The sequence below is a fragment of the Anomaloglossus baeobatrachus genome, chromosome 4, assembly GCF_048569485.1.
Source record: "Anomaloglossus baeobatrachus isolate aAnoBae1 chromosome 4, aAnoBae1.hap1, whole genome shotgun sequence".
NCBI classification, from domain to species: domain Eukaryota; kingdom Metazoa; phylum Chordata; class Amphibia; order Anura; family Aromobatidae; genus Anomaloglossus; species Anomaloglossus baeobatrachus.
In genome coordinates this window covers 93,895,280-93,917,825 of record NC_134356.1, presented here as the reverse complement: position 1 = coordinate 93,917,825, position 22,546 = coordinate 93,895,280, and the positions used below count along the sequence as shown (strand labels likewise).

The 22,546-nt window shown below is 48.6% G+C and overlaps 1 protein-coding gene across 1 annotated transcript in view; it reads left to right on the top strand.

The window, feature by feature from the left end:
• The window catches only part of SEC24A (SEC24 homolog A, COPII component), a 158,827-nt gene that overhangs the window by 119,897 nt on the left and 16,384 nt on the right, over window positions 1-22,546 (top strand). The window contains exons 18-21 of the mRNA XM_075344468.1: window positions 2,671-2,846; window positions 16,629-16,766; window positions 16,946-17,050; window positions 17,997-18,089. Coding sequence (XP_075200583.1) covers window positions 2,671-2,846; window positions 16,629-16,766; window positions 16,946-17,050; window positions 17,997-18,089 — 512 coding nt within the window. The remainder of the gene's footprint in view (window positions 1-2,670; window positions 2,847-16,628; window positions 16,767-16,945; window positions 17,051-17,996; window positions 18,090-22,546) is intronic.

The following is a 22,546-nucleotide window of genomic DNA, read 5'->3' as shown; positions in this document are numbered from 1 at the left end:
GGCCGAGGGAAAACGAAAGTGAAACTTCATAGCTGCAGGCGTCATCACATGACCCTGTGCTACGATGGCAACCACCGATAGTCACGTGATCACGCATGTGACTTCCGGTGGGGGCGGCGGTAAGTAAAAAACATGGCTGCGCGCATTTAGATCTTGCTGCCAGACGTTGGCAGCAAGATTTAAGGGGTTAATGGCCGCGGGTGGAAGCGATTCCACCCGCGGCTAGCAGGCACACGTCAACTGTTGAAAACAGCTGTGTGCCGACCGCCGCCTTCTGCCCGTGGCAGGGGGCGGGGCTTAACGGGACACGCTCCATGACTGATATATCAGTCCATGGTCGTGAAGTGGTTAAACATGTCCCTATGTTCAAATTATATACTAAGGTGAGATCTGTAAAAAGGTGTCTGCAAATTAGTAATCAGTCAGTCTGCCTACTTAAAGGGTGAAAAGTAGTCACTGTGCTGTTTGGTATCATGATGTTTACTATGCTGAATATGGACCAAAGAAAGCTAAGGAGAGTTATCTCAGGGGATTAGAAAGAAACTTATAGACACACATGTTAGGTCTTTATGACCTCTCCAAACAGCTTGATGTTCCTGTTACTACAGTTGCACATATTCTTCTGAAGTTTTAGGTCAATGGGACCGTAGCTAATTTTTCTTGACGTGCCTGCAAGAGGAAAATTGATGTTAAATTGAAGAGATAGATAATACGAACAGTAACCAAAGAGCCTTGAACAACTTCCAAATAGGTTAGAAGTGAACTCTATGGTAAAGGTACATTGGTGTCGGATTACACCATCTGTTGAGGTCTTGTCCAAAGTTGACTTCGTAGAAGACGACTGAGGAGGAAACCATTTGTTGCCAGAAAATTAGAAAAGGCAAGACTGGAATTTATCAAAATGCATATTGAGTAGCCACAAAGGTTCTGGGAGAATGGCCTGTGGACAGAGATCAAAACAGTATATGGAGAGAAGGTATGCACACCAGTGACTATGCAAGGGCAATACATGTAATAGCAGAAACTGCTGTGTGAATACTGGCCTGAAAAATACAATAGCTACATGAAAAAATGAATGGAATCTGCATTACTGCCATGAAATATGAATAAAGAGAAATTTAGCTATTGAATTGATCAATGCAACAGAGCCCCAAACCTCTTCACGGTATTCTCTTATTTTTGGGGTCCCTAGCTAATGTGTGTCCTCTCATGCAGTTAAAAAAACTTGCCAACTATGGGAAGCTGAGAACCAGGCTATATATGTATAATGTGGACCGGCAAGGTACGGGTGGGGATCGGGTTCACAAACTAAAGACTACTAACAAAATAACGTTTGGAACACCATTCTAAGTCTGAACTGGGTGCAAAAACCTCAAAACAGGACCTTTTTGGCAAGTCACATTGGCTATATGTTCAGATGCAAAATTAAAGCATACAAAGGAAAAAACATTGTGCCTACAGTGAAACATGGAGGAATCTTGATAATGTTTTGGGGTTGCATCTGGCACAGGGTGGGCAAAATACAATAATGTCTCAAGGCTATAGAGGCACTGTGGAGCAAAATGGACTACCCAGCGTCAAAAGGGTTGGTCAGAGTCACAGGTCATGGTGTCCTCTGAAAGGAAAATTTATTTAAAACATATAGTTAAAAACATCCAAAAATGGCTAAGAGCAAGGCATTGGACTGTTCTGAAGTAGCTTCTATGAGTCATGATCTACGCCCTATTGAACATCTGTAAACAAAGCTGAAACGTGTAGTCTGGGGAAAGCAACCTTCACATTGGAGACGGCTGGCGCAAAATAGCTGTGGACTGGTGCAGAAGTCTAATTGGGATTAACAGAAGCCATTTATTAGCAGTGATTTCCTCAAAAGGTTGTGCAAGAAAATGGTACGTTAAGCGTACCATCAGTTTTGTCTCGGCCATTTTCTTTTGTTTTGTTGTTTTTTTTGTTCTTTTGAGCCACAATTCAAAAGCAATGTCTAATTTTCATTGCTCGATACTCCGTAAATTTGAAATTGAAAATTACTTTGGTCCAATTTTAAGTTATTTCAATGGCCAAAGTGGGGTTTTCTTACTTCAACAGAAGGGTACCAACAATTCTACACAGGTCTGTATGAACAGAAAGAAATGGTGAAATGGTATGGGGTTTTTTTTTTGTTTTTTTTTTTTTTTAGTTCTGAGACCTATAATCTTTTATGTTTCAGTCAATGGAGCTTTGTGAGGGTTTGGGGTTTTTTGGGTGGCAAATTGTAGTTTTATTTGTACTATTTTGGAGTTCTTGCTATATTTTAATCACTTTTTATTTTATTTATGTGAGGGAAATGCTAAATTAAAAACTGAAATTCAGGCATTTCATCCCATTTGGTTATTTTTTAGTTTTTCATAGCTTAAACTTTTATCGACACTGCAATACAAATATTTATTTTTGGACTGTGAGAATTGGAGTGATTTTTAAGTTTGTTTTTTTTTTGTGTGTTTATTTTAATCACTATTACATAGTAAACATGATTTTCTTCCATGAAGACCATCCGTATATAAATGAGCCCGCTCCGCACCAGATGTCAGACCTATATGAAAATCGTACATCTGGAAAAGGATAGGAGATTTGTGCACAGAATATATTTGTATAAATGTAGTCATGAAATCTGATTTTGTTCCATTCTTTCAGCCGTTGACCGATCCATTTCATCAAGTCTGAGTGATGCTCGGGATGCCCTAGTGAATGCAGCCATCGACTCCCTATCAGCGTACCGTTCTTCGGTGCTAACTGTACAGCAGCCAGGTCTTCTAGCACCAAGCTCGTTACGTCTTTTCCCGATGTTTGTACTGGCTCTTTTGAAGCAGGTTAGTTCTTTTTCTGAGTCTGTATACCTATCTTAATTTATACATAATACATATAGTATAGGTTGAACATAAATACAGTGGAACCTTGGAGTACGAGCATGATTGGTTCTGGGAGTGTGCTCTTAAACAAAGTTACTCTTATATCAAAGCGAATTTTCCCATAGGAAATAATTGAAACGCACACAATTCGTTCCACAACTCAAATATTTATTGTATTTATACAAACTTATTACAGTAATACAAAATAATGTCCTGTATTCATATAAAATTATTACAGTACACTAATACAGAATACTGTACAGTACAGTAAAAACATATAAAGCTAATTAAACTGCACGTTGGCTCACAATAAAATTGTTGGTGTGCAAGAGGTACAATACAAGCAATGTGCTATACTGGTTAGCCGAAAGTACACTACTGTATCAACAAATGCAAATTGATAGACATGTTATATAGTATATACTGTACTGTACAATGGTATACAGTATATATGTACAGAAAGTTACCTCCAGAGCGGGTCAGAGTGCAGTGAAAGGACAGAACCAGTAGTATGCACGGTGAGTATTTGGTCTTATTGCAAAGCATTGCTCATAAACCAAGTTACACATTTTTAAAACGCTTTGCTTGTCCTACAAAACGCTCTCAAACCAAGTTTACTCTTAAACCAAGGATCCACTGTATTGTAATCAGTACATAAACTACAACATACAAATTGTAATAACATGTTTTGGCATTTTGAGGCTGCGTTTACATCACTTTCCAGCCTTGTGTCAATGGCTCTATGGGAGCTTTTTTCTGAAGCCCTGAAAAAATGGGATTTAGATGTATCTGCCAAGGGGGCCAATGACTAGTGAAGTAGAAGGAATCACTTAGCTTTCTGTGGGATCTCCTTTTTGGCAGAATCCGCCTTATCACAGGGATCGTGCTTTGTGCCCTACTGAAAAATGCTGTTGACGGATCTCCCATTTTTTATACTCTGATTTTTCAAGCTGTGGTGGAGCCACTTACGTGTGGCTGAAACATGACGTGGACCTGGCCTTAAGGCCCTGTCACACAAAGATAAATCTTTGGCAGATCTGTGGTTGCAGTGAAATTGTGGACAATCAGTGCCAGGTTTGTGGCTGTGTACAAATGGAACAATATGTCCATGATTTCACTGCAACCACAGATCTGCCAAAGATTTATCTGTGTGTGTGTGACGGGGCCTTTACTGTATTTTTTTTTTCCCTGTGATTTATTGATGGACAATTTTTGTCGCTCCATTGGGAGACCCAGACAATTGGGTGTATAGCTTCTGCCTCCGGAGGCCACACAAAGTATTACACTTTAAAAGTGTAACCCCTCCCCTCTGCCTATACACCCTCCCGTGCATCACGGGCTCCTCAGTTTTATGCTTTGTGTGGAAGGAGGCACACATCCACTCATGCATTCACAGATTAGTTATATCGGTTGGAAGAAAAGAGGACCCCCACGGGGTCCCCGGCATGTTCCCTTCTCACCCCACTATGTCGGCGGTGCTGTTAAGGTTGAGGTACCCATTGCGGGTACAAAGGCAGGAGCCTCATGCCGTTTTCCTTCACCATCCCTTAGTGGCTCTGGGAGAAGTGGGATCCTGACCGGTCATCCATTCACTGGGACCGGGCTCCCTCCGCAGCCCCTGTGGGAATCTGCTGGACAGGAGTCTATTCATCCTCAGGGATCGGGCCCTGCATCTATAAGGTACTCTGTGTCCCCATGGGGACTGTGCATGGAGCGCCTTATTCCCGGACGCTGCAGCAGCTGCTGATTTGTGAAGACCGGCGGACTTCCGCGCCGACCGCGCCTGCTTGTCGGCCGCGGTCTTAAATTTAGTCCCCGGCTTCATCGCGGCCTAGTAGCAAAAATCCCGCCCCCGGGCCTGCCTGTCAGGGGTAAGGGCGGGACGGCCGGCCTGACGTCGGCTGTGAGGGCCGGAGCATCCTGTATGTTTCCTCCCCCCTCACTGATCACTGTGGGGACCCCAGATTCCCGCACTTTTTCTAACACGCCAACGGCTCCACTCCTCCCCTGAGAGCTCCGGCAGCCATGTTTTTGGCATTCTGCCGGTGGAGGATTATCCGAGAAGAGCTCTGCAGCTCTGGGAGACCTAAGGCAGGGAATCTGGAGGACAGGGAATCTGGAGGACAGACCGCTTTTTAGCGGTCGGTAAGCCACACCGGTCACCCGCTGCTGGTCCCCCCCCCAGGGTGCCGGAATAGATACGTATTTATTTACATATTTCTGTTCTGTCGGGCTGTATACCCCTTCCCATATACCCTCAGTGATCACTCTCCTAGGAGGCAACAGCATGTCGTCCACAAGGAGCAAGGGTGCTAAGGCACAGGGTTTTTTTGCGACCTGTACCTCTTGTGCGGCTATGTTGCCTGCGGGTTCCACCTACCCTCACTGTGAGCAATGCTCGACCCCTGTTTCGCTTGCTCAGCCGGAGCCTCGGTCACTAGTGGGCCCCTCGGCTCATGTAGACCCCCCTGCTCCCCCTGTCCAGGCGCCAGGGACAGAGTTCTCCTCTTTTGCTGAGAAACTCTGAGTCACTTTCACAATCCATGGCTCAGTCTATGGACAAATGGTCTGCCAAGCTGCTAGAAGCTTTGCAGTCCAGACCGGTCCTTACACAGGCCCCGGTCCCCGTTAGCTCGTCGCCTCCAGGCCCCTCTTGGTCCGCGCCGCAGCGCGCTCCCAGGTTGGGCCCTAGGTCCCACGCGGAGGACTCCTGCCCGGATCTCAGTCCCAGACCGACTAAGCGGGCTCGCTGGGAATCTTCCCCGACTTCTTCACGCTGTTCGGGTTCCCAGCCCGAGGACTCTCTGGAGGACGAGGCGGACGTCGCAGCTCAGGGCTCTGAACCTGACGTTGCCCTCAATCTTGATACACCTGAAGGGGACGCCTTAGTTAATGATCTTATCTCGTCCATTAACCAGGTGTTAGATCTGTCTCCCCCGCCTCCACCTGTAGAGGAGTCGGCTTCTCAGCAGGAGAAACACTAGTTTCGGTTCCCCAAACGTACACGGAGTGCTTTTTTCGATCACTCTAACTTCAGAGATGCTGTCCAGAAGCCCAGAGCGGTTCCGGACAAGCGCTTTACTAAGCGCCTTACTGACACACGTTACCCCTTCCCCTCTGACGTAGTTAAGGGTTGGGCTCCGTGTCCCAAGGTGGATCCTCCAGTCTCTAGATTGGCGGCTAGATCTGTGGTATCGGTGGCAGATGGCTCATCGCTAAAGGATGCCACTGACAGGCAGATAGAGCTCCTGGTGAAATCCATCTTTGAAGCCACGGGCGCGTCTTTTGCCCCGGCCTTTGCAGCCGTGTGGGCACTACAAGCTATCTCAGCTTGTCTGGCTGAGATTAATGCAGTCACACGTAATTCTGCTCCGCAGGTTGCGTCTCTGACTTCTCAAGCGACAGCTTTTTCTTCCTACGCCATGAACGCAGTCCTAGACTCTGCTAGCCGTACAGCTGTAGCATCCGCTAACTCTGTGGCAGTCCGCAGGGCCATGTGGCTGCGCGAATGGAAGGCAGACTCGGCCTCCAAGAGGTTCTTAACCGGTTTTCTGGTGACCGATTGTTTGGCGAACGATTGGATGAGATTATTAAGGAATCCAAGGGAAAGGACTCCTCCTTACCCCAGTCCAAACCTAAGAGACCTCAGCAACGGAAAATTCAATCGAGGTTTCGGTCCTTTCGTCCCTCCGCCAAGCCCCAGTCCTCTTCGTCCAACAGGCCGGAGAAAGGCCAGAGGAACTCCTATGCGTGGCGGTCTAAGTCGCGCCGCCGGAGGCGCTGCCTCCAAGGCGGCCTCCTCATGACTCTCTGCATCCCCGAACCGCATCCTCGGTCGGTGGCAGGCTCTCCCGCTTTTGCGACGCCTGGTGGCCACATGTTCAAGACCGATTGGTGAGAGACATTCTGTCTCACGGTTACAGGATAGAGTTCAGCTCTCGTCCTCAGACTCGTTTCTTCAGAACCTCTCCGCCCCCCGCTCGGGCCGACGCACTTTTTCAGGCAGTGGCCACTCTGAAAACACAGGGAGTTGTGATCCCTGTTCCCCCTCAGGAACATGGTCGCGGCTTTTACTCCAACTTGTTCGTGGTGCCAAAGAAGGACGGATCATTCCGTCCCGTTCTGGACCTCAAACTGCTCAACAGACATGTGAGCACCAGACGGTTTCGGATGGAATCTCTCCGCTCGGTCATCGCCTCGATGTCACAAGGAGACTTCCTAGCTTCGATCGACATCAAGGATGCTTATCTCCATGTGCCGATCGCACACGAACATCAACGCTTCTTGCGTTTCGCCATCGGGAACGAGCACCTTCAGTTCGTGGCATTGCCTTTCGGCCTGGCGACAGCCCCACGGGTGTTCACCAAGGTCATGGCATCCGTAGTGGCGGTCCTACACTCTTAGGGCCACTCGGTGATTCCCTACTTAGACGATCTCCTAGTCAGGGCACCTTCTCGGGTGGCGTGTCAACACAGCCTTACAGTCGCTCTGGCGACTCTCCAGCAGTTCGGGTGGATAATCAACTTCCCAAAATCCCAGTTGACACTGACCCAATCACTGACTTACCTCGGGATGGAGTTTCATACACAGTCAGCGGTAGTCAAGCTACCGCTGGACAAACAGCTGTCCCTGCAGGCAGGGGTACAATCTCTTCTTCGGGGTCAGTCATACCCCTTGAGGCGCCTCATGCACTTCCTGGGGAAGATGGTGGCAGCGATGGAGGCAGTGCCGTTCGCGCAATTCCATCTGCGGCCACTCCAATGGGACATTCTCCGCAAATGGGACAGGAGGTCGACTTCCCTCGACAGGAACGTCTCTCTGTCCCTTGCAACCAAGACGTCTCTTCAGTGGTGGCTCCGTCCCAATTCTCTATCGCAAGGAAGATCCTTCCTACCCCCAACCTGGACTGTGGTCACCACGGACGCGAGCCTGTCAGGGTGGGGAGCGGTTTTCCTCCACCACAGGGCTCAGGGAACCTGGACTTCGGTAGAGTCCTCCCTTCAGATCAATGTTCTGGAGATAAGGGCGGTGTATCTAGCCTTATTGGCCTTCCATCGGTGGCTGGAGGGCAGACAGATCCGTATACAGTCGGACAACGCCACTGCCGTCGCATACATCAACCATCAGGGAGGCACGCGCAGTCGTCAGGCCTTCCAGGAAGTCAGGCGGATTCTGCAGTGGGTGGAAGCCACAGCCTCCACGATCTCCGCAGTTTACATCCCGGGCGTAGAAAACTGGGAAGCAGATTTCCTCAGTCGTCAGGGCATGGATGAGGGGGAATGGTCTCTTCACCCAGACGTGTTTCGAGAGATCTGTCGCCGCTGGGGAACGCCGGACGTCGACCTCATGGCGTCACGACACAACAACAAGGTCCCGGCCTTCATGGCACTGTCTCAGGATCATAGAGCTCTGGCGGCGGACGCATTAGTTCAGGATTGGTCGCAGTTTCGACTGCCTTATGTATTTCCTCCTCTGGCGATGCTGCCCAGAGTGTTACGCAAGATCAGGTCCGACTGTCGTTGCGCCATTCTCGTCGCTCCAGATTGGCCGAGGCGATCGTGGTACCCGGATCTGTGGCATCTCACGGTGGGTCAACCGTGGGCGCTTCCAGACCGCCCAGACTTGCTGTCACAAGGGCCGTTTTTCCATCTGAATTCTGTGGCCCTCAACCTGACTGTGTGGCCATTGAGTCCTGGCTCCTAGCGTCTTCAGGATTATCTCAGGATGTCATTGCCACTATGAGACAGGCCAGGAAACCAACGTCCGCCAAGATCTATTACAGATCTTGGCGGATCTTCTTATCCTGGTGCTCTGATAATGGGTTTACTCCCTGGCCGTTTGCCTTACCCACTTTTCTTTCATTCCTCCAATCCGGAATGGACAAGGGTTTGTCACTCGGCTCTCTCAAGGTACAAGTATCGGCGCTCTCCGTATTTTTTCAAAAGCGCCTGGCCAGGCTTCCGCAGGTCCGCACGTTCCTGCAGGGAGTTTGCCACATAGTCCCACCTTACAAGCGTCCGCTGGAACCCTGGGACCTTAACAGGGTGCTAACGGCTCTTCAGAAACCACCTTTCGAGCCGCTGCGGGATGTTTCTTTATCACGTCTTTCGCAGAAGGTGGCATTTCTAGTGGCAGTTACATCACTCCGAAGAGTGTCGGAACTTGCAGCGCTGTCATGCAAAGCCCCCTTCCTGGTTTTTCACCAGGATAAGGTGGTTCTGCGTCCTGTCCCGGAATTTCTCCCTAAGGTGGTATCCCCCTTTCATCTCAATCAGGATATCTCCTTACCTTCATTTTGCCCTAATCCAATTCACAAATGTGAAAAGGATTTGCACTCATTAGATCTAGTGAGGGCACTCCGGTTCTACGTGTCTCGCACGGCACCCCTGCGCCGTTCAGATGCGCTCTTTGTCCTTGTCGCTGGCCAGCGTAAGGGTTCACAGGCTTCCAAGTCACCCTTGGCTCGGTGGATCAAGGAACCGATTCTTGAAGCCTACCGTTCTTCTGGGCTTCCGATTCCTTCAGGGCTGAAAGTCCATTCTACCAGAGCCGTGGGTGCGTCCTGGGCATTGCGGCACCGGGCTACGGCTCAGCAGGTGTGTCAGGCAGCTACCTGGTCTAGTCTGCACACTTTCACGAAATACTATCAGGTGCATACCTATGCTTCGGCAGACGCCAGTCTAGGTAGGCGAGTCCTTCAGGCGGCGGTTGCCCACCTGTAAGAGGGGGCCGTTTTTCGGCTCTTTTTATCGAGGTATTCTTTTACCCACCCAGGGACTGCTTTTGGACGTCCCAATTGTCTGGGTCTCCCAATGGAGCGACAAAGAAGGGAATTTTGTTTACTTACCGTAAATTCCTTTTCTTCTAGCTCCTATTGGGAGACCCATCACCCGCCCCTGTTCCCTTCGGGCTGGTTGTTCTTTTGTGTACACATTTTGTTGATGTTGAATTGTTCTTTTGGTTCATGGTTTTCAGTTCTCCGAACATCCTTCGGATGGAATTTATCTTAGACCAATTTATAAGTTTCCTCCTTCCTGCTTTTGCACCAAAACTGAGGAGCCCGTGATGCACGGGAGGGTGTATAGGCAGAGGGGAGGGGTTACACTTTTAAAGTGTAATACTTTGTGTGGCCTCCGGAGGCAGAAGCTATACACCCAATTGTCTGGGTCTCCCAATAGGAGCTAGAAGAAAAGGAATTTACGGTAAGTAAACAAAATTCCCTTCTTTTCTATCCTCAAGCCATGATTATTACATATTAGAAAATGGATTCCAAATGTTGGATTGTAGAACTAAATTCCTCCTTCCATGGGGGTGTGGTCTGGACCTCATGTAGAGAGGAAGCAGTGTGGGTGAGCTCCTGCCTGGATCCTGAATTATCCTGCACACCAGCCTTGCTGACAGGCACTACCGACCCTGGAGGGCTGCAACACAACTTATAACACCCAGGGAAGCGAGCACAGCCAGGATATGCCGACCCGCAGTAGCAATAAAAGGGACAGAGACGCGCAGGAGCGTGCCTCTGAAGAATCCAATATGGCGCCGCCGGCATCCACACCATCCCGAGCTGGAGCAGTGGGAGTAGCAAGCAGGTTGGAGCGGTTTGCCAGAGTGGCCCCTGGCACAGAGCCTACCTGCAACGAGACACCCGATGGCAGCGCTGAACGGGCCCTGGAGCAGGAAGAAAACATACCCGACAGTGAGACTGTGAGTACCCTGGGCCCTGCATGTTCAGCAGCACAAGGTATGCAGACACACAGGCCTGTGCTGGCAGAGGGAGGAGGGGGAGATGTGGAGCAAACAACACCTGTTTTCACTGAGGCCATACTGAGAGACATTCTGGCAGCAATTAACTCTTGCAATACCACATTGGCCACTCTAAGCAGCCAGATGGGAACTGTCACCTCAGATATGGCCTGTATTAAACGTGAGCTGCAAGGGGTGACTGTCAGAATGGGGGAGTTGGAGGAAAGAGTGAGTACAACAGAGGATAAATTACCAGCAATGTCACGAGAGCTGGGAAAGGCCACGCAAAATATCTCCACACTGCTAAACAAGGTGGATGATTTGGAAAATCGCTCCCGCAGAAGTAATTTGCGACTGGTGGGGGTCCCAGAGAGGATGGAGGGCAATGACCCACTGAATTTCTTTGAAAAATGGCTTAAAGACACCATGGGAAAAGACATACTGTCCCCTTTCTTCACCATTGAAAGGGCGCACAGGGTCCCTGCGCGTGCCCCACAGCCGGGAGCACCCCCACGTCCTATTCTGATTAAACTACTGCACTATAAAGATAGGGACACTATCCTGCGCAGAGCCAGAGATATCAAAGAACTTGCAATTGATGGGAGGAAGATATCAATATTTCCTGATTTCTCCATGGAAGTGCAACGTAAAAGAGCGCAATTTATTGAGATCAAAAAACGACTGCGCAACCTGCAAGTGCCATACTCCATGATGTACCCTGCTAAGCTGCGGATTGCTGCGAACGGAGAGACTCATTTTTTTGATACGGCTGGGGCGGCATTGTCTTGGGTGGATATCAATGAGAGATCCCTGAGGAGGAAGAATACCTGAGATTTCCCTTTCTGCCGCCAGGCGTTGTTTTTGTTTGGGACGCTATGCTGGTGAGCTCATTACAGTTAAATTCATCTAGGATCCAGGTTGGGAGACGGCCGGTTCATTGTGGACACCCGCTGCACTAGCGAGTTGTGGACCCCCTCCCTGCATGGACTTGGGGCGTGTTTTTAGCCCTGATTCTCTCTATTTGGGAGAAATGTGTAAGATACACTTGATTTTGAGGGCAGGGGCACTGCGCACTGGTGTGCGGAGCCCTATCTCTCTCCTTGTTTTTCTTGTTTATTGTTGTATGATGCAATCTGTTTGGGAAGTGTGGTGTGCCTCAGTCGTGTCGCTCAACCTAATGTTTTTGAGAATCGGTGGAGAACGCCTCTCTCCTCCAGGTATGAAGTATCCGTCCGGATCATATCTTAGTCTACGCTTATGGCGACATCTTTAAATATTGTAGCGTGGAATGTTAGAGGGCTCGGAGATGCGAACAAAAGATGTGCTATATTTACTCACCTACAGAAACTTTTACCGGCTATTTTATGTCTCTCCGAGACCCACATGGTCAGGGATAATGTTCATTGGCTGAGGAAGGGATGGATCGCGCATGAATATCATTCCACATACTCGACCCATGCACGGGGTGTGAGTGTGTTGGTGCACAAATCCATCCCGTTCTCATGTACCAAATCAGTGATTGACCCGGGGGGCAGATTTGTATGTTTGCTTTGCACGCTGTATGGTATACAATTTTTATTCTGGTTGCGATATATATCCCTCCACCATATTCAGTCGAACCGGTAAAAAGGATATTGTCTATTTTAGATTCCCTTCCATCTGTGCCGACGCTTTTGATAGGGATGTAAGTAATTATTAAAATCCCCTATCTAGATAAGTTACACTCGGGAAACATATCGGAGAACGCCGCCCCGACTTCATTTGCTAGAATGCTAACGGAGCTGGGTTTTGTAGATCTTTGGCGTGCCCAACACCCCACAACCAAACAATTCTCCTGTTACTCTAGCTCCCACCACACCATGTCACGGATAGACCTGGCTATTGGAAACGCACTTATGGCCTCATATACACAAAAGGTGGCCTACCTACCTAGAAGCGTATCTGATCACTCACCATTACATGTTACGCTTGCATGGGGAAACCCCGTCACTCTGCCCAGGCCTATCTGGAAACTTAATCCCTTCTGGATCCAGCTTATTGGGGGATCTTTACATGATAACATTCTGGAATACTTTCATCTTAATGAGTGCTCTGCACCGCCACACATAGTTTGGGACTCTATGAAAGCTGTGGTAAGGGGCATATATATTAGAGAAATATGCATACGCAAAAATCAAACCAAATGTTACACCCAGAGTCTGATTCAGGAGGTATCTGATGCGGAGGCTGCGGTGGTGCTCAACCCAACAGTAGAAACTAAAAACACTAGAGAAGGCACAGATGTCACTCAAAGAAAATCTCATGTCGGTGGCAGAAAATAAACGCTATTTCCTTAAACAAAATTATTTTATGGCGGGGGAGGGCGTGGGGCACCTACTGGCCACAGTCATTAGAGCACAGGAAGGATCTTCTTATATAAATAGGTTAAAGACGGAATCAGGTGACTTTATAACAGAAAGCGAGGATATAATAAGAGAAATAAAGAGGTATTATATGCGGCTATACACATCAGACTGTGACCTCACGGAGACTGAGATTGAGCAGTATTTGGATGCTCTCTCTCTTCCTTCACGGAGTGATGTAAACAGGGAATTGCTGGACCGGGACATCTCATTGCAAGAACTGGAGGAAGCGCTCGGCCAGACACAAAATGAAAAAGCTCCGGGAACGGATGGCCTGCCTGGAGAGTTTTATAAAACGTATGCACCCTTACTGCTACCCAAACTACTTAAGGTATTTGAAGAGGCTGAAAGGCAGAGGGTCCTCCCGCCCTCTATGAGGGAAGCCTTAATAGTCTTAATATTAAAACCTGGAAAAGATCCAGAGATCCCGGATTCGTATCGCCCAATCTCTCTCCTACAAACAGACATTAAATTGCTGGCCAAGGTGCTCGCCAATAGGATGTCCCGAGTCATCTCATCTATAGTGCAGAGTGATCAGACGGGGTTCATTCCATGCAGAGCCACATCTATGAATCTCAGGAAATTATATTTGGGAATTCAACATAGTTCTGAGGAACCGGGGGAAAGGGCAATTTTGTCATTAGACGCCGCTAAGGCGTTCGATAGCCTTGAATGGGAATATATGTGGGCTGTACTTCGGAAAATGGGCTTTGGACATAGATTCATAAATTGGGTAAAACTGCTATATGACTCACCGGTGGCAAAGGTTAGAGTTAATGGCAGGGTCTCCGAGTCTTTTCCTCTTGGAAGAGGTACTAGACAGGGGTGCCCGCTTTCACCCTTGCTATTCGCGACTGCAGTGGAGCCGTTGGCAGTGGCAATACGGAAATCCAGGGAGGTAGAGGGATTTCGGTGTGGAGCCGTGGAACAAAAGATATCATTATACGCAGACGATCTACTCTTATATTTAGACAGGGTACGTTCCTCGATTTTGCCGGCAATGAATATCATTCGGGAATTTGGACAGAGGTCTGGTCTACTAATCAACTGGTCCAAGTCGGCTTTAATGCCGTTGGACCCCCTTCCCCCGGACTTTTCGGACTTACAGATTCCAGTTCCTGTGGTCCGGGAGTTTAAATATCTGGGAGTAATTGTCAGCCCAATCCCGAAGGATTTCCAGGCCCTAAATCTGGAACCCCTGTTACAGCGATTCAGAGCAAAAGTGCATACCTGGTGCCGTTTGCCGCTATCAAATGTCGGCAGATCCAATTTAATTAAAATGGTAATGATGCCACAATTACTATACCTTATATATAATTCTCCAGTGTGGATATGTAGGGAATTTTTTGTAAAAATTAATACAATATTCCGGGAACTTATTTGGAAGAAAAAGCAAGCTAGGATTCGACTGGAAGTGCTACAGCGGGGAAAGGAGGAGGGAGGACTGGCGGTACCAAACCCATATATATACTATATAGCCTCCCAGATGCAACATCTGAGGGGTTGGGGCAAAGAAGGAGGGTATGATACCAGTGGTGATATAGTGAGAGAGGGATCAGTATGGAAGTACCCAGGTTGCCGGTTGGATGTGGGACAAAGACAGATAAATGGGGCACGATATCCCACACTGGCTATGATATTCCGGGTGTGGGACAGGGGTAAGTCTCTTTTGGGGATAAGCGGACCTACAGAGCTCTGGCCACTGTGGCAGAACCCCGACTTGCCAGAAATTAAAAAATTAGTAGGGTTCAGAGGATGGGAGGATAAAGGGATCCATTTAGTGTCACAAGTACTACAAAATAATACTCTTAAAAGCTTTGAACAACTGAGAACGGAGTTTCACCTTCCGCATGTCTTCTTTTATCAGTATTTGCAGCTGAGACACGCACTGGAAAGACAGGGGAGGACAAACCCGGTCACAGTGACACATAATCAAACATTACATAGGCTGCTTACATCTGAGTCCTCTAAGGGTCTTATTTCGGAACTATATAAAAAATTACTACCTGCCCATCTGGAAACACATCCATTGCTTGTTAAAAGTAAATGGGAACGAGACGTCGGTCCCCTGACGGAAGGTCAGTGGTCTGATATATTGGAACAAGTTCCTAAACTGGCGGTATCGGAGTGCCAAAAGCTGTCTCAAATATATCTCATCCACAGGGTATATAAAACTCCCAGTCTACTATTTAAGATGGGACTCAGACCAAACACACAGTGTGTTAGATGTGGACAGGATGATGCCCATTTGATGCATGTTATGTGGGAGTGTGGACACATTGGTGATTTCTGGAACCAAACCCTGGGACTTATAGGTCAAATATATCATATCACAATACAACCGTCGCCCCGCCTGTGCCTGTTGAGTCTATGGGAAGGAGAAGTGGATCCGGATTCTCCAACAGCCCTGGGAATAGCACGTATCTTGTACCAAGCAAGAAAGCTACTTGCATATCACTGGTTAGACCCTCTACCACCAACATTACCAGAGCTCAAAAACAAATTAAATAACGTCATAAGATTGGAAAGGGGAGTTTATTTAAAAAGAAAAACATTGAAAAAGTTTTACAACATTTGGCGGCCATGGATGGAGTTGCCGGGCCTACCCTCTAGTGCACTGGTTCGGGATGCAATGCTGGACCGGTTACTGTTGTGCCTGTAGTGATGGCATGTGTGAGGAAGGGAATTAAAACTAGTTTTTCCTGTGGCGAAATGGACTTTGAATGAAGAGGTGAGAGAGGACTGGAATGGTTTCATGGATGACTGCACTGAGAGGGAGGAGCAGGAGAGTATAGCAATATGATGAGGAGCGACACGGCTGATGGAGGAGGTGTTCCTGTTAGTCTGAGGCATTATTGCATAATTTAAGTTTTGTTTATTTGTAGAGCCACGAGGTTTGTAGGCTCAAGTTATATAATATAATTATGATTTGAGAACTCTATTAATATATTTACATATATGCAGAGAAAGAACCTGATTTATAAATCATATGTGTTTATCTGTTTATTGTTATCAGTTATATGAAAAGTGAAATACTCTCTGTATTGATCCCTAATGATTTAATAAAAAAAGATCTGATTTAAAAAAATTCCTCCTTCCATTGTTTTCTGGGAAATTTTTATGTACATGCCTACACTCTAAAAGAATTCTCTTAATATTTTCTGAGAGGTAGGAGCGGTGAAAGCCTTTAATAAGCATGCATAAGAGGTCTTTTTAAATTAAATCTATTAAAATCAGATTGTTAAATGACATATGTAATTGATGATTAATAAATGATCACTGCAGAAGTAGAATGCTTGTAATCTGTAAAGTAAGGATTGAATGTTTATTTTTTTGGGGAAATTCTGCATATGCGACATGACGTCATTACACATTAGACTTTTTAGACCGATGTTGGTTTTGGGTTGGCGTTACTTTCATTACATTTGTGATTTCTGACTAGGGAAAAGTGGTGTTAATTTTTTTTTTTATTATGTTCTCCTAACGGCAAAGTAGTAATCTTGTTTTTTTTTTTTTTTGTTTTTTTTTTACAAGTCAGTGGACTTTTTTGTTGACAGGATACAATTTGACATTTAGAAGTCTATTCTTTTCCTTACAGAAAGCTTTCCAAACGGGGACTAATGCAAGTTTGGATGAGAGAATCTACTCCATGTGTCAGATTAAGAATCAGCCGCTGGTGTACCTGATGCTTATGACGCACCCGAATCTGTACCGAGTAGACAATCTGGCAGATGAGGTTTGTCTTAAAGTTTTAATATTAACAGATTTTCTTCAGAACTTGATACATAATATAAGTAGTCTTTTGTTCACCGGGCCAGAAGTTTGGTTTCCATCACTATTAAATAGTGTATTAATATAGAAAATGTATAGAGGTTATTGTCGTCTTCACTTTATAACACTGTACTTCTCACACAGGGAGCCCTTAACATCAATGACAAAACAATACCTCAGCCACCTGTTCTTCAGCTGTCTGTAGAAAAGCTGAGCAGAGATGGAGCCTACCTAATGGATGCTGGCACGGTATGTTTCATGGAGCAATCACTGCAGTTGTACTCTGTACTTGGTCGGCTACGATTCATGTGTTTGCTACAATCGAACACATCTCTTTGTGGAATCCTTATTTACTCATGCGGAGCATATGTGACTCCTGGTAACCAAAAGGCCTTATGAAATATTTTTGATACCTATAAAAGTCCTTAGGCACCCTGCAGTGGCGCTTTAATATTTAATTGGCCTGTTGGAAACTATAAGGGTACGTGCCCACGATCAGGACCTGCTGCCTTCTGGATGCGACGGGTCCTGACTTGTGGAGCTGGGGGTCTCCTCCACCGGGGACCGCAGCTTCGTGCCCACAATCAAGGTTCAGGGCGCTGTGGTCTCTCGTTGTGTTCTCCATGTGGAGGATGCTTGCGACTCCGCAGCAAAGAATTAACATGCTGTGCTCGGAAAGCCGCACCGAAAGTCAGTTTTCGCTGCAGGCCGTACGCGCACAGTGGGCATGGGATTTCTAGAAATCCAATGCAAGTTGCGTGTACTATACAACGCGTTTGGCCACAGCTGAAATGCTGCATCAAAAACGCTACTAACACTGATCATTGGCACATACCCTAAAGTGTAACGGGGTATCTTATGATCTTGCGATGGCATGTCTGTGTCTCCTTCTGCATTTACCTACCATTCTCTTCTCCATAAACCTTTATGAGCAGCGACTGTTACCTGATCCCTCAGTGAAACTTTATGGATGAATGATTAATCCTGCAGGATGGGGGGGGTTAGAGGGAAAGTTCAGTGTAAATTGGGCAGAGATTTGCCTTTTCAATATATCTCTGCAGTTTGGAAATGTAGAGACAATATGGCTATACCAAAATACAATGTAAAATGCATTGTTTTCTAATGTATTAAAATTGACGCATAAAATATAGCATAGTCTTCATATAATTGTATTTGCATTTCTCCATGTATTCAGGTTATGTTGCTGTGGGTGGGCCGCAGTTGTGGACAGAACTTCTTCAGCCAAGTTCTTGGAGTTGGTAACTACTCCGCATTATCTCAAGACATGGTGAGTAGCTTTCAGTTGTTTACATTCATAATGGGTCGGGGTAATTTCTAGTGCTGCCTTTTTGAGGATCCTAGAACATGGCTAATCATGTGTATTTCTTTATCGTTCCTATGGGAGACCCAGACATTGGGTGTATAGCTTCTGCCTCCGGAGGACACACAAAGTACTACACTAAAAAGTGTAGCTCCTCCCCCTGGAGAACCAGATCTAGCCAGTTTATCGCTTTGTGTTCAGGAGGTCATACATCCACACATGCATTCTCATTGGATTTTTCATTTTTGGAAAGAGTTTGAAGAAAAGCGGGTCCAAGCCTGGACCCCCGGCATGTCCCTTCTCACCCCACTGTGTCGGCGGTGCTGTTAAGGTTGATTCCCAGGATGGAGCCTTACATGCCGTGCTCCTTCACCATCCCTCCGGGGCTCTGGCTTGAAGTGGGAGCCAGCACGGTTCTCCATGCTTGGCATGAGACCGGTCTCCATCCGCAGCCCTTCAGGATCCTGCTGGACCGGAGCACTCATCCCCAGAGACTTGGAACCCTGCGTCTCAGCAAGCTAAGTACCTGAGACGTTTATATGTGGGGGTCCCTTGTACTTTATTGTTGTGGGAGAGTGTGCTGAGTGATTTTTATGACATTTCCGGCGGGTTCTCTGGCTGTCGCCTGAGAACCACGCCGATGGTGCCTGCGCGCCGGCCGCACCGCTCAAATTTAGGCCCCGGCTTCGCCGGAGGCCTACTTTCGGTTTCACTGCCCTCGCATGTCATTCATGCAGAGGGACAGCGCGGCTCCGCCCAGCGGCCGTTCTACAAAGGGGAGAGACACTCCTCACTGAGTACATGTCTCCTCCCCTGTGAATCTCTTTGGCCCTCCAGATCCCGCTCTCAGAGATGAGCCCCACCCCCTCTCTTCACTCCGGTGGCCATTTTCTCAGCGTTTTTCCCTGCGATCACCACTGGTCTGCAGCATCCCTGCTGAGGTGCTTGGGAGTCCGGGCTTCGGGATCTGGAGGGCACACAAACCGCTCCAGCGATCTGGTAATCCACAACCTCCGGTTGTGGACCTTCTGTATGTACTCTCTGGGGGTCATTCTGGCAGAGCCCTCACTCCAGCAGCATGTCTCACACGAGGAGCAAGGCTCCAAAGCTGTCAGTATGCACTGCATGTAGGCTCCTACTGCCGGAACCGAGCACCTATCCACATTGTGATGCCTGCTCTAACCTGACGATGCCTTAGCCTGAAATCGCACCCCCAGGGGTCTCTCAGGCTGCTCCGGCTCCTGTGGCTGAACCCCCGGCTTGGGTAGAATCCTTAACCAGGTCTATCTCCCAGTCTTTTGCTGACTCCATGGGACATCTGTCCAGGACTTTGCTGAGCATGCATCAGCCCCCTTCACAGGGTGCCTCTGCTGCTAGGTCTCTCTCAGGACCGGAGCTCACAGAGGATTCATCATCTGGTCCCAGGCCCCGTCCTTCTAAAAAGAGACGCAGGGCTCCCTCTCCTTCGTCCCGCGGCTCGGTTTCCGAAGCGGACTCGCAGGATGAGGAGGATGCCTTTACTGGGGGCTCGGAGACTACCTCCATGTGCCCCATTGGTCTGTCCGAAAGTGACTCAGATGTTAGTGATTTGATTGCGTCCAATAATTCTGTACTGGATCTCAATCCACCAGTATCAGAGAAACAACCTTCTCTGGCAGAAAAGCACCAGTTTACCTCGCCTAAGAGGACAAAGAGTGTGTTCTTTAACCACTCCAGTTTTCAGGCCGCTGTGGCCAAGCCCAGGGCCTGCCCTGACAAACGCTTCCCAAAGCGTGGTTCTGATGACAGTTTTCCCTTTCCACCTGAGGTGGTCAAGGAGTGGGCTCATTCACCAAAGGTAGACCCCCCGGTGTCTAGACTCTCAGCCCGGACCGTTGTATCAGTGGCTGATGGCACCTCGCTTAAGGATTCCACAGACCGCCAGGTTGACCTTCTGGCCAAATCTGTATGAGGCGGCAGGGGCCTCGTTCTCCCCGACTTTTGCAGCAGTGTGGGCTCTCAAAGCCATCTCTGCTTCTCTGGAGGAGATGCATTCCCTCACTAAGGAATCTATGCCTGAGATGGTTGCCTTAACTTCCCAAGCTTCGGCTTTTTCATCCTATGCCATGTCTGCCATGCTGGAGGCTTCTCACCGCACTGCGGTGGCTTCGGCTAATTCCCTCGCTATCCGCAGGATCTTGTGGCTTCGAGAGTGGAAGGCAGATGCTTCTTCTAAGAAGTACCTTGCGGGGCTCCCTTTTGCTGGGTCCCGGCTGTTCGGAGAACAGCTGGATGAAATTATTAAGGAAGCTACTGGCGGGAAGAGTACTTCCATGCCACAAACCAAAACCAGGAAACCTGTCCAGAGTAGGAATCAGTCGAGGTTTCGTTCCTTTCGTTCCTCCAACTGGTCGTCCTCTAAGCCCTCGGCCTCGTCCACTAACACTGCCAAGGACCAAAAATCCAGCTGGCGCACAAAAGCGCGTCCACAGAAGACCGCAGGTGCTGCTGCCACTAAGGCAGCCTCCTCTTGACTATCTGTCCGCGCCAGCAATGTCCTTAGTCGGTGGCAGGCACTCCCACTTTGGCGACGTGTGGTTTCAACACGTCTCCGATCAGTGGGTGCGGGATATAATCTCCCACGGCTACAGGATAGAATTCTCTTCCAGCCCGCCAAACAGATTTTTTCTGTCAACTCCCCCCTGCTCCAAGGCCGCCGCCTTCTCTCAGGCCGTGGCATCCCTGCAGGCCAACGGAGTAATTGTACTGGTTCCCGCCCGGGAACGGTTCAGAGGTTTCTACTCAAATCTCTTCCTAGTCCCCAAAAAGGACGGTTCCTTACGGCCCATCCTGGATCTCAAGCTTCTCAACAAGCATGTTCAGGTGTGGCATTTTCGCATGGAGTCTCTGCGGTCAGTCATTGCATCAATGACCCAAGCGGATTTCCTGGCATCCATCGACATCAGAGATGCCTATCTGCATGTGCCAATTGCAGTTTCACACCAGCGTTAGCTACGTTTTGCAATCGGAGAGGAACATTTCCAATTCGTGGCTCTCCCCTTCGGGTTAGCCACGGCCCCTCGAGTATTCACCAAGGTCATGGCAGCAGTGGTTGCGGTTCTGCACCTACAGGGGTTGGCAGTGATTCCTTACCTGGACGACCTTCTAGTCAAGGCTTCATCCAGCGCAGACTGTCAGCGGAGTGTCTCGCTCACTCTTGCCACTCTAGCCCAATTCGGGTGGATAGTCAACCTTCCCAAATCCACTCTGACTCCGACCCAGAGTCTCACGTACCTAGGAATGCAGTTCGAGACTCTGCCGGCACTTGTGAAGTTGCCCTTAGTCAAACAGCAGTCCCTCCAACTGGCGGTCCGCGCTCTGCTGAAGTCCCGCCGTTATTCCATCAGGCACCTGATGCAGGTGCTGGGTCAGATGGTGGCGTCAATGGAGGCTGTTCCCTATGCCCAGTTCCATCTGCGTTCACTGCAGCTGGACATTCTCAGCTGTTGGGACAAGCGACCTTCCTCCTTGCACAGGTTAGTGGCTCTGTCGCCACAGACCAGGAGCTCTCTTCAGTGGTGGCTTCGGCCCCTCTCTCTGTCTCAGGGGCGCTCCTTCCTGACCCCGTCCTGGGTGATTCTCACCACGGATGCCAGTCTGTCTGGCTGGGGAGCGGTATGTCTCCACCACCGAGCGCAGGGCACTTGGACTCCGTCCGAGTCAGTCCTCTCGATCAATGTGCTGGAAACCAGAGCTGTGCTTCTAGCTCTCTTAGCCTTTCACCACCTGTTGGCGGGCAAGCACATCCGAGTCCAGTCAGACAACGCGACAGCAGTTGCCTACATCAATCACCAAGGCGGGACACGCAGCCGCCTGGCAATGTTGGAGGTACAACGCATCCTTCAATGGACGGAGGACTCCAAGTCCACCATCCATGTCCACATCCCAGGCGTGGAAAACTGGGAAGCAGATTATCTCAGCCGTCAAACCGTGGACAGTGGCGAGTGGTCCCTGCATCCGGCAGTGTTTCAGTCAATCTGCCGCAAGTGGGGCACTCCGGATGTGGACCTAATGGCGTCCCGTCAGAACAACAAGGTTCCGGTTTACGTGACTCGCTCCCACGATCCTCAGGCCTTTGCCGCGGACGCTCTGGTTCAAGACTGGTCCCAGTTTCGTCTGTCCTACGTGTTTCCCCCTCTAGCTCTCTTGCCTAGAGTTCTGCGCAAGATCAGAATGGAGGGCCGTCGAGTCATTCTCATTGCTCCAGACTGGCCCAGGCGAGCTTGGTACCCAGACCTGCTCAATCTGTCCGTAGAGGTGCCGTGGCATCTTCCGGACCGTCCAGACCTTCTCTTACAAGGTCCGTTTTTCCGCCAGAATTCTGCGGCTCTCAGATTGACGGCGGGGTCTTGATTCCTGGATCTGACGGCTTGACGGCTTCTGGT